The sequence below is a fragment of the Myotis myotis genome, unplaced genomic scaffold (assembly GCF_014108235.1).
Source record: "Myotis myotis isolate mMyoMyo1 unplaced genomic scaffold, mMyoMyo1.p scaffold_m19_p_17, whole genome shotgun sequence".
Taxonomy (NCBI): Eukaryota; Metazoa; Chordata; class Mammalia; order Chiroptera; family Vespertilionidae; genus Myotis; species Myotis myotis.
Window position 1 is genome coordinate 15,269,615 of NW_023416321.1, and position 12,071 is coordinate 15,281,685.

The 12,071-nt window shown below is 51.2% G+C and overlaps 1 protein-coding gene across 1 annotated transcript; it reads right to left on the reverse strand.

The window, feature by feature from the left end:
- Positions 1–1,198: 1,198 nt before the first annotated feature.
- TUBG2 (tubulin gamma 2) lies at positions 1,199–6,045 on the reverse strand. The gene is made up of 11 exons (XM_036342067.1): positions 5,778–6,045; positions 5,358–5,470; positions 5,006–5,173; positions 4,642–4,710; positions 4,210–4,289; positions 3,436–3,562; positions 2,725–2,811; positions 2,474–2,623; positions 1,899–2,051; positions 1,655–1,816; positions 1,199–1,532 (listed from the first exon to the last, which is right to left on the reverse strand). The coding sequence occupies exons 1-11, from the start codon at positions 5,824–5,826 to the stop codon at positions 1,335–1,337; spliced, it is 1,356 nt and encodes a 451-aa protein (XP_036197960.1). The 5' UTR covers positions 5,827–6,045; the 3' UTR covers positions 1,199–1,334.
- Positions 6,046–12,071: the final 6,026 nt, after the last annotated feature.

Below are 12,071 nucleotides of genomic sequence, written 5' to 3' on the forward strand. Positions count from 1 at the left end.
CACAAACCTTTCCTGTGGGAGTTTGTCAGTGGGACAAGTTGGAGCCCCATAGCTCAGAGCTCCACCCCTGTGGACGCCCACACTCTGGGCTTTTACCAGCACTGAGGGAAGTCTGGATACCACAGGGCTCCACCCTCCTTTACTGTCTGGATTTAACCTCTTCCTGGCCAGTATGCTGCCACTGGGTGATGGGTGAGGTAGACAAGAGGGCAGTTGTGGAAGCTGGCAGTTACTCTTCTTTTCTCCAATGAGTGCACAAAGGTGGCCTCCTGGTGTCCCTGAGGCCAGAGGGCAGTGAGTCATCAGGACTAGCACAACCCAGTTTCCTCCCCTGCTGTCTAGCTTGAAAGGCCTAGTTAGATCCATCTGTGGTGTGCCTATTGCTTTGGGCCTGGAATGGAGAGAAACCTGGGGCAGGATAGACCCAGAAACTTCTCTGGCACAGATAAAGAGCGTGTCAGGATGGGCTCAGCCCTACTCCTGAGGTCTGTTGCTGCTTTATCAGATCAGAGTGAATGGGGTTGATTTCCTGAGGATCTGATACCCTAGGGCCGTGGTCGGCAAACTGCGGCTCGAGAGCCACGTGCGACTCTTTGGCCCCTTGAGTGTGGCTCTTCCTAAGCCTTAGGAGTACCCTAATTAAGTTAATAACAATGTACCTACCTATATAGTTTAAGTTTAAAAAATTTGGCTCTCAAAAGAAATTTCAGTCGTTATACTGTTGATATTTGGCTCTGTTGATTAATGAGTTTGCCGACCACTGGGCTAGGGCACTGGGAAACTAGAGTCCCAGATTTCCTGTCCTGCTCAGAACACTGGCCCTCCTTCAGTAATCCTTACAGCCTCATTCCTGAGTAAAGGAGGCTGGAGCAACATTCATCCACCCTGGGGTAGGAGCTTAGGCATGGAGGAGATAGCATACCTCAGTAATGAGTCCTCTATAGTCTTGAGAGTAGGACTAAGTCCAGTGAAACAGCCTAGTTCTAGGCAAAGGATGTTAAGGGAAACAGACACGCTAAGACCTGGACTAAGTGGTAAGAAGGTAGAGCAGGTAAAGGTCACCCTACCCCACTTACCTGGGCACTGGGAGGGAACATGGAGGGGCCTTCCTCATCCCTATATGGTCACAGACCAAAACCTGATTATATTCACAACCAAGCTTTATTATTTTGTTAGATGTAAACAAGCATATCTAAGCTTAGGGCATGGGAGAGGGAGTAGGGCTAGCTTCTGGGCTGGAGAGGAACCTAAAAGGGTTGCTGGTGAAGGGAATGTGGGTCAGAGGGACCAGCATGATGGGAAGGTGCTTACTATCCAGGGGAGTCGTGAGGAAGTCACTGCTCCTGGGTGCCCCAGGAGATGTAGTCTGGCCGCGTGGCTGCATGGTACTCATCGATGAGCTCCTGCACAACCTCCCTGGATCTGTCCAGCTCATCAAAGTTCTCCTTGAAGATGTCCTCCTTTCGGAACTGCTCCAGGAAGGCCTCCCGCTTCCGCAGCTTGTCGTACTGCTGGCAGGAACTTTCAAACAGCTGAAAGAGAGAAATCTCCATGACGGGAGCCAGTGCAGGACAGGGAGGTTGGAATAGATGGGGGGAGAATGATGAAGGGGCTAGTGGAACAGAGCAGCCAAAGACCAGGAGGCTAGTCTCACCGAGGAGATGCTGGTGTGGTTGGCCATCATGAGCCCACTGACCCGGTGGGCAGAGGGCAGGTAGGGAGACTTCCTGGACAGGGCCACTTGGATGCTGGCTGGGCCCCAGGGGATGAAGTTGGCCAGCTTCCGTTCCCGGATCCTCTGCAGGCTCTTGTGGACCTGGGGTGGGCACAGGGGTGGTGGTGGTCGCCTCTCCTCTACCCCTGCAGGGTCCAGGGTGGAACGAAGGGGCCTCACCTACCTGAGTGGGGTCCACCTCCCCCTGGATGATGTTGAGGATGGCGATGTAGCAGTGGTTGGTCTGCCGGTCCCGGCCGGTGGACACCATCACGTTCTTGGGCTGCAGCAGCCGCCTCATCACATCCAGGACCGTGGTCTTCCTCACACTGGCCACCTGAGGGGACAGTGGGCCACAGGGACCAGGCCAGCACTCAGGGCACAGTCCACAGATGCACGGACAGAGAAGAGTAGGCAACACATGTCCCCCACCAGACTGGGGGCAGTATGGCCTCCTTGGGGAGTGTCTTTAGATTCAGGCCTATACTGAGCCTCTGCTGTGGGATCAGGAATCTTAGCCGCCTCAGCTCAGCAAGCTCATGGCCCTGTGCAGGAGCATAAGCAGATCCCGTACAGCCCAGACCCTGCAGGGAGCCAAAGGCAAGGCAGAGAGGAGAGCAAGTCAGCAAGGAAGTCTTACAGTCTGTGCCAGTCCCTGAGCACAGAGCCTCCTGGGGCAGCAGGGAGGAGAGAGAGGCTAGGTTAAAGGTTTCTGGGCCCGGGGCCAGTGGGGCCTGAGACACCGAGGGCTGTTCTTACCGACTGGTCCGTGGTGAGGGGGGTGTAACCAGTCATGAGGAAATGGAGCCGGGGTGTGGGAATGAGTGAGGCGATGAGGCCGATGAGGTCGTTGTTCATGTAGCCAGGGTAGCGCAGGGTGGTGGTGCTGGCTGACATGATGGTGGACACCTGGGGACAGGGATGCCATGTCATGGGTCTTGGCCTGTTGGGGGGGTGCTCCCTTCCCCAGACAAGTGTTCCAGTCCAAGAGTCCAGGAGTGATGGCTCACCAGCTGGTTGATCTGGGAGAAGGACGGGTTCTGGATGTGCAGGCGGTCTGTGGCGATCCGGTTCAGGGCAGTGTTGTCCAGTACCACCTGGGGAGGACAGAAGAGGGTCACGGCACCTTTTTGAGGAGAAAGGGGGCAGAGAAATAAGTTATTAGCTTATCCCCTCTCTAAAGTCCAAAACGAGGAAGTAAGTGTGTTATTTTAAAAGGAATGTACTGTGTCTGGGGCATCCTGAGACACCTTTCTACCATCCAGTGCAGTCAACAAATGTTTGTTTACCCCCATGTGCCATGCACTGAGCCTGGCTCCGGAGATACCAAGGGAGTAAGCAGGCATGGTCTTCCCCTTCACCCAGTCTACAGTCTAGTGGAGGGGACTACAGACTGACATTAAATATAAAACAACAGAAAAGTATAGTTACTGCCTGAAATATGCACAAAGGCATTTGACCTTGACTGAGTGGTCAGGAAGGTTTATGCTAACAAAGTGACCTTTGTGCTGAAAATTTAAGCATGAGTAGGCATTAAATAAGGGGGACACGTGGAAGGATTGTGAGCAACTTGGGATCAGGTCCTTATTTCATAATTTGGGCTCCGAGGTATGGATTTGCTGGTCATCTGTTCTCTCTGCTGGGGCTCAGCAAGGGCAGGTGTATGTGTCTCCCGGTTTGGGAGGAGAACCCAAGCCCCCATTTCCTCCTCTTATGCTCACCACACAGTCTGCGTTCTGGGTCAGCCTCTTGAGTGTGAGCAGCGAGTTGTAGGGCTGGACCACCACATCGCTCATCTCATCCTGGTTGGGAAACACTGAGTATGTCTGCACCAGCTTCTTGGGGTACCTGAGAGTGAGGAAGAAGGAAAGGGGAAGGTAGCACCATCACTGCCTATCTCTGTCTTTTCTGGGGATAATGGGCCATTCCTTTCCAAGTGTCTCCAAATTCTTATACAAAAGGGTGAGGGCAGAACTGAGTCTTCAGAGCACAGGAGCCAAAAAGGATAAGCCTCGCCCAGCCAGTGTGGCTCAGTGATTGAGCATTAACTCATGAACCAGAAGGTCACAGTTTGATTCCCTGTCAGGGCACATGCCCCGGTTTTGGGCTCTATCCCCAGTAGGGAGCCTATAGGAGGCAGCCAATCAATGATTCTCATCATTGATGTTTCCATCTCTTCCTCTCTCTGAAATCAATAAAAACATATAAACAATAAAATCAATAAGCATATCCTCGAGTGAGGATTAAGGAAAGAAAAAAAAAAAAAGGATAAGTCCAAAGCATCACACTCTATAGTTGCCCCCCTCTCCCTAGGTAAACACCCCTCCCAGGAGTTACTGTTTCCAAGATATTCCCTAGGTGGCCAGGCTCTGTTCCTACCTAGGACTCAAAGGCTAGTTGCAGGTCTTCCAGTGCAAGAGGAAAAAAGTGATTTAAAAAAAAAGACATTACCAGGGAACCAGAGCTAATGCCCTCTTCCCAAACACAGGCTTTACCTGTCATTCAGTCGCTCCAGGAGGTAGGAGCCCAGGCCAGAACCCGTGCCCCCAGCGATGGAGTGACACAGCACAAAGCCCTGCGGTAAGAAGGACAGAAAGGCAGCCTCCAGGGATCTGGGAAGTGGGAAGAGACTTCAGGCTTGTCTCACTCCCCAGGCCCAACACACTCATGTCTCAAGCCTTCCTCCGTGTCCATTCAGGCTGAGGCTCCCTGGGAAAGATGACTCCTGCCTAAGAAGCTGGTGCATCCAGATTAGCATCTCCTTGAGGACAAGGACTTTATTTACCTCAATATCTCACATCAGATGCTCAGTAAATGAGTTTTGACTCTAATTGCCCCCATCACACCGCCTGTTCAGGCTACCGCCTGACATTTCCCCAGCACTTTTCAGCCTTTTTGTTTTTTTCTTCAGTGGGGCAAAACCTCACCTCTAGGCTGTCACTTCCATCTGCTTCTCGATCTATGATGTCAAAAATATCTTCATGGATTTTCTCACCCTGCATAGAGACATGGGAGGGAGGATCAGGAGAAGGATTCTGGAGAGCAGAATGCTACTCAGGGACACCGCTGCCACCCTCAAGCACAGCCTCAGCTGTGGCCCTCAACTCAGAAAAGCTACTTTGCAAATAATTTGCAGTTTGCATAAACCTCTCCCAGGCTATCCCTCTTGTCAGGGTATGCCTTTGTCTCCTTTTTATTGTTAATTTAGTTTAATTATATCCCCAGGCTGCTTGAGCCCGCCTTGCCTAAGGGAGGGAACATCGAGGGTTTCTGGGGTGGCCATCTGAATACCTGGGAGAATCCACTGGCCCAGTTGTTGCCAGCTCCTCCTCCGTGCTCTGACAGGTAGATGTTCTCTGGGTTGTAGAGCTTGGCGTAGGGGGAGTTGAGGATGGAGTGGATCACCCGGGGCTCCAGGTCCAGCAGTACAGCCCTGGGGATGTAGTGCTCATCGTCTGCCTGTCAAAGGGAGTCCAAGAGGGGGCCCACTCAGCAAAGGCCTGCCCAGTCCTCCGTCCTCCCAACTCTGGCTCCTGCCTGCCCTCCCTCAAGCCAGCCGCCCTGGCCCCTCTAGTCAGCGGGATTGCCCAAGACCAGGCGGTAACCCGTCCCTTCAAGCCCCCTGGCCAACTCGCTGGAGCACCTGGTAGAAAAAGACGTCCTTGCGGTCAGTGCCCTCGGTGGCGAATTCCTCCACGATGCCCTCGGGGCTGATCCCATGCTCTGCGCACAGTTGTTTCCAGAACTCGAACCCAACTGGGGAATGGGGAGAGATGCTGGGTCTGCTAGCGTCATAGGCCTCAGAAGCCCAGGGTTGGGCGCACGGGCTGTCACACTCAGAGGCTGGATCCCAAACCCCTGGTCTGGGAGCCTTCACAGCCCAGGGCTGGAAGCGTAGCTCTGGGGCTGGGGCTGGGGCTGGGGCTGGTTCATCATGCGCAGTAGGGCGGGTGGGGGTGGGGGGGTCATGGGAGAGAAAGGACAACAAAAGGATGCCAAGCATTTGAGCGGGACCCAGAGAGGCAGACCCGAGACTGGAGGGGCCCGGCGCGCGCTCGCTCACTCTGGTTGCCGCACTGGCCCAGCTGCAGGGTGATGATCTCCCGGGGCATCGCTCTTCAGACGCGGGCGCGCCAGCCCGGCCCGGAGGGAGTCGCGGCACAGACGGAAGCCTGGCAGCCGGACACGCAGGACGTGGGGAGCGCGCGCTCTCTCCGTCTTTTGACGCGGGTGCTCGGTTTGCGCGTGTGCAGTGCAGGTCTCCACGTGGCCGGCGGGCCGGGATGCCCAACCTGGGCATCATTAACCCCACAACACTTGCAGCTGGAATCCGGCACAGGCGCATAGTGAGGCCACGCCTCCTCCTGCCCACCCAACCTCAGCTCTGCGCCTGCGCGGTGAGCCTAGCCAGGGCTGCAGGGCTGCGTCTCTGGTGCAGGGCAGGGGGACGGAGGTGGGGGTGGGGTGGGTAGGGGGAAGGCGGGCGAAGGTTTGCGCGGGGAGCCGAGGCCCAGGTGCGGGGGGGTGGGGGGGGGGTCAGCTGCGCTGTCTAGATAGGTCAGCGGCTCTGCTAGCTGGAGGGGCTGGATTCAAGGCAATGTTCTTTTTTTTTTTTTTTTTTTAATATATATCCCATTGATTTTTTTACAGAGAGGAAGGGAGAGGGATAGAGAGTTAGAAACATTGATGAGAGAGAAACATCGATCAGCTGCCTCCTGCACACCTCCCACTGGGGATGTGCCCGCAACCAAGGCACATGCCCCTGACCGGAACCGAACCTGGGACCCTTCAGTCCGCAAGCCGACGCTCTATCCACTGAGCCAAACCGGTTAGCTCAAGGCAATGTTCTTTAATTTTTGTTTTTAAATTAAATATACCTAACTTGAAATTTACCATTTTAATAATTTAAATGTATAGTTTATGGCATAAAGTACATACACATTGTTCTGTAACTATCACTACCGTTCAAGTCCAGAATTTTGTCATCTTTTCAAACTGATACACTGTACTCATCAAACAACCCAACCCAAATCACCATTCTACTTTCTGCCTCTATGATTTTTGACTACTCTAGGTATCGCATATAAGTGGGATCATACAGTTTTTGTCCTTTTGTGTCTGGCTTACTTCACCTACCATAATGTCTCTAGGGTTACTTCATGTTGTAGCATGTCAAAATTTCATTCCTTTTTAAGGCTGTATAATATTCCATTGTATGTATATACCACATTTTATGTTTATCCATTCATCTGTTGCTATGAATATGGGTGTACAAATACCTGAGTCTCTGCTTTCAGTTCTTCTGGGTCTATACCCAGAAGTAAAATTACTGAATTATACGGTAATTTCATGTTTAATTTTTTGAGCAGTTGCCATACCATTTTCCACAGTGCTGCACCATTTTACATTCCCACCAGCAATGCACAAGGGTTCCAGTTTCTCCACATCCTTGCTACTTTCTGTTCTTTGTGTTTTGTTTGGTTGTTTTAATTCTCACCTGAGGATATTTTTTCCGTTGATTTTTCAGAGATAGTGGAAGGAAAGGAGGGAAGAGGAGAGAAGGAGAGAGAAACATCATTGTGAGAGAGATACCCCAATTGGTTGCCTCCCACACTTGTCCCCACTGGGGCTGGAACCTGCAACCCGGGTATGTGCCCTTGGTCGGGAATTGAACCCACAACCTTTTGGTTCTGGGGAGCCACACTGGCCAGGGATTTTTTTTTTAATTTTTATTTTTTAGTAATAATAGCTATCTTAATAAGTGTAAAATGGTATCTCATGTGGTTTCTATTATATTTTATTATTATTTTAAAATATATTTTTATTGATTTCAGAGAGGAAGGGAGAGGGAGAGAGAAATAGAAACATCAATGATGAGAAAGAATCATTGATCGGCTGCCTCCTGCACACCCCTGGCACGTGCCCTGACCAGAATGGAACTGTGACCTCCAGGTTCACAGGTCGATGCCACGCCGCCGCCGCCGGCGGGACTAATTTCCACTTATGAGCACAATTGAAGTTGATTGTTCTCTCATTACTAACCTTTTGGAATTGCCTGTTCATATCCTTTGCCCATTTATTTTTCTTTTCTTTTTTTCTTATTTATTGAATTTTGGGGGGAGACACAGAAAGGGGAGAAGGAACAAAGGGAAAGAGGGAGAGAGAGACAGACAGACAGACAGACATTGGTTCTTCCACTTATTTAAACATTCATTGGTTGATTCTTGCATGTGCCCTGACGGGGGATGGTGTGTGGGGATAATGCTCTAACCAACGGAGCTAGGTAGGGAGCCGGGGCTGCCCATTTTCTATTTGTGTAGCGTGACCCATCCTTTCCTTCTGTTGTGCAGTGTTGTACACCTTGTTAAAGAAACCTTCCCCGCTCCCGGCATCGCAAAGCTGTCTTCGGTGCCTTCTCGCAGAGGTCCCCTCGGGGTCTCCCTAGCTCCCAGTAGGTCTTCAGTTCATCTGGAACTTATCTGAACTTTGCTGTAAGGTAAGGATCTACTTTATCTTTTCCATAGAAGGCCAGTTGTCTCGGAACCAATTGTTGAAGTGTCCTCTCCGTCATCCTCAGAACACGCCCGCCTCGCCCCGCGATGGGCCGCCCCGGCTCCGAGGGCTGACGTCCCGGTCCGGCGGGCTTGCGCCCGGAACCGCAGCCGAAGCTCTGGCGAAAGCACCGCCGCCAGAGTCAGGCTCAGACGAGGTGTGTTTTTTTTGTTTGTTTGGTTTGGTTTTTGCTCTCTCTCTTTTTATGAGAACTCGGCCGCCTTCCAGCGCCAGCCGCCAGGAACCCTCCGGGCTTCTTCCGACGGCGCGGGCTCGCCCCACGCCCCGCCCTTCCCGCCCCGCCCGCAGGCCTCCCGGCGCTTCCTCCCGCTCCCGCCCGCCCGGCGGCCCGGGGGAGGCCGGCGGCTGCGCCCTTCGGGGCGGGGCTGACTGCTGCCTTCAAGTGTGCGGGTGGCCGGGCGCTCCGTCCTCACCCTCGGCTCCCCGCCCCCGCCCCCAGCCGCGCCGGCGGGGCGGGCTGCCCTGAGGCTGTGCCGGGCCCCTCTCTGGTCTGCCCAGTGAAGGGGACGGTCCCGAGAGGAGAGTGACCTGGCCAGGCCTCCCTCCCGGTGGGTCTGGAGCGGCTGTTTGCTTCCTGGAGAAGAATAAGCCGTCAGCAGCGTAGGGACACTTGTGAAACACGAGAGTCTAATTTCAGCCTTTTCTTAGGCTTCATAGCAGTGCCTCGCTCCTCCTTCTCGTTTCCCAGAAGTGGGACAACATCCTTCAAATCCCAGTTTATAAGCAAACAGGTTAGAACGTGTGAATTTATCTGAGTTGGAGAAGTTGCAGGGTAAGTTTCCCTTAGGAAGCCAACGCTGACGGGGGGCGGGGGGCCTCCTATTCTGCAGACGCGGGTTGGAGACAGATGCTGATGGACGTTAGGAGAGCTGGACCGAAATGCTCCTGGTCATCCGCAGACCGTTTCCCATTTCTGCTGAGAATGACCAGTGTCTATCTGTTAAAGGAGACGAGCACCCAGCCCCGCGCCACACTCAGAGACAACGCTCAGCACATATTAGCCATAGTTATGATTATCCCCGGATGCAGCCGGAACTGAAGAATAGCTTGGCTGCTCTTACCCATAAAGACTCTTATGCAGAGTTAAAAGCAAAATGAGCGGTTGCTTTCAATAAATGTTAAAAAATTAAAACCCTAATTATTTGTCACAATCCTACAGATACAGTTTCAGATCCAACCTTATTGAGGTGTAGCAAAAGGCCCAGGTTCCTGATCTTACTCATGGGTTTCAGATCCAGGGTCTCAAGGTCATTACCGGTGACTTGATTATTGAGCAGTCTGCCTCTAATATAAATGTAGCATTTGTGAACTAACCAGTTGATTAAATGGCCTAAGCCTTTATTTCCAGGTTGAAAAAAAAACACCCAAAACATTATTTTGGCTGCATCTTCATTTCTAACCTTTCCTGGACACCTGGCCTGCAGTGTGTCAGGAGCTCAAGTATGTTGAGAGGTAAGGGGGCAGAGGTGTGAGGTAGGGACATGAGGATGTGTCTCAGGAAGTGGGAGGAAGAGAGTTAGTTAATGCAGCTCTCGATCTTGACACTGGGGTCCTATACAATAGGGAGTTTCAAAAGGAAGCCCAGGAACATTTCAAACCACGAAGCTGAAGCCCTTTATGTGAAGGAAGCTGCGCTAAATTCGCATTTTGGTTATGAAATAGAACAGCACAGACTATTTTAAGAATATTTATATTATCTAGTGTTGATGAGGATTTTGAGAAGTGGGTGCCTTTATATACTATGTTTATGCATTGTTGGTCGTCATATAACTGGATACATTCTGGAGGATACATTGGCAGTTCTCTGAATGTGTACAATGCACATAACCTTTGACTCAGCAATTCCACTTGTCAGGAGCCATTTGTAAGAAATATAAAGTAGAACTCTCATTGGCCTGGAAAGGTGGACAACATATGGTAGGTGACAAAAATAAGTTACAGAACAATGTGCTTGGTCTCATCCCTTATGACAAAACAAAAATGAAAGTATTTTTGAGTATATGTGGGAGGGAAAAAATAAAAGAAAGGTGTGTGCCGAAGGAACTGAGGATATGGATGCAGCAGCATGCGGCAGGCCAGGTGTGGAGGAAGCCATGTTGAGTTTAGGGTGAACAGGCAGTGAACCGGAGAAGTCAGCAAGACCTGGATGTGCCTTGCCGAATGGGAAGCTGTTGAAGGATCCTGACCAGAGCTGGGACAGAATCAGATTTGCATTATATTATTATTTTTAAATATGTTTTTATTGATTTCAGAGGGAGGAAGAAAGAGAGAGGGATAGAAACATCAAGGATGAGATAGGATCATTGATCGGCTGCCTCCTGCACACCCCCCACTGGGGACTGAGCCCGCAACCGGGGCATGTGCCCTGACCAGAATCGAACTGTGATCTTCTGGTTCATGTGTTGACACTCAACCACTGAGCAACACTGGCTGGGCAAGATCTGCATTTTGGAATGATCCCTCTGGCATCATTGAAACAGGCATGGCTTGAGTGGAGCAAGAGGCCAAGTTGCCAGCCAGGCCGGAAGTCAAGAGGGCCCTGGGCAAGGATGGAGAGGGATGGACAGGTTCTAGAGACACTGAGTGGAGAGAATCGATAGGAGTTCAAGATGACTGAACATGTAACGGGGGTAAGGGAGAGGGAAGGGTCAGAGCTGACAGATTTCAATCTTGGGATGTTGGGTGAAGGTAGAGCCATTTACTGAGACACAGGGAATTCAGAAGGAACATGTATGCACCAGAGTTTGAGAAGCCTGATGGAGGTAGGAGACCAGTAGGCCACAGACACACAGGCCCAGAGCTAAGGAGTGAGGTCTAAGTGGAGAGCCAGCTGTAGCCAGGAGGCAGTTAAAGCCATCGGGAGAATGAATGGTATGGGATGGTCCTATATTGTACAGGACTGGAATAAAACCTAACAGAATACAACACTTAAGGGGTAGAAAGAAAAATGCAAGAGCAACCCTGGCCAGTATGCTCAGTGGTTGGAGCATTGGCCTGTGCACCGACGGATTGCAGGTTCGATTCCTGCCCCTGGTTGGGGTGCATGCAGGAGGCAACCAGTTGCTGTGTCTCTCTCTCTCACATGGATGTTTTGGGTTTTTTTTCTCTCTCTCCCCCTCTTCCTTCTACTCTCTCTAAAGAGAAATAAAATAAAAAAAATTTAAAAGCAAGAGCAAAAAACCCAACAGAAGAAACACTAGTGCAAAGTGAGGGTTGATTGCTTACCTTCTTCTTTCCTGGCAGAACCTGGATTTTGTTCTGCACTTCATCCTTCCAGCAGTAAATCCTCATTAATCCAACCCAATGTGGTTATCACAGTTTTCTTACCAGGGGCTGGTTTAGGAGGGGGCATATGATGCAATTCAGGTCAATGAAATATGAGGAAATACTGCTGGGGGCTCACAGGTTAAAACAGACAGATAGGAAGAGACACACTCTCTTCTTCGGCTGCATGTTGTCACTTTTGGTTATGGCACTAAGAACTGCTGTCTTTTAAACTGGGCAGAGAGCACCTTGGGGATGAACCATCACACTGGGGTTGGTAAGAGCAGAAAGATAGAAGGTACCTGGGTCCCTGATGACACTGCTGAGCCATCAGATTAATCAGCCCTGGAGATGCCTCAATTCCGGACCTCTTCAAATGTGGGATGTGAGTTTCCTGGTGGCGTATGCCAGTGGTTTTCAACCGGTGTGCCAGAAGAAGTTTGAAAACATGCAATCGCTGACTATTTAGTCAGGAGCACTGACCCCTTTTCCCTTCGATTGTCAAATAAAACAATGACAA

What these genes read in the sequence shown, in the direction of transcription:
- TUBG2 (XM_036342067.1), bottom strand. Translation starts at nt 5,826, where the DNA reads ATGCCCCGGGAGATCATCACCCTGCAGCTGGGCCAGTGCGGCAACCAG. An exon ending in GGGCCAGTGGATTCTCCCAG is followed by an intron (nt 4,711 to 5,005) that starts GTATTCAGATGG and finishes GTCTCTATGCAG; the next exon opens with GGTGAGAAAATCCATGAAGA. An exon ending in ATGGAAGTGACAGCCTAGAG is followed by an intron (nt 4,290 to 4,641) that starts GTGAGGTTTTGC and finishes TTCTTACCGCAG; the next exon opens with GGCTTTGTGCTGTGTCACTC.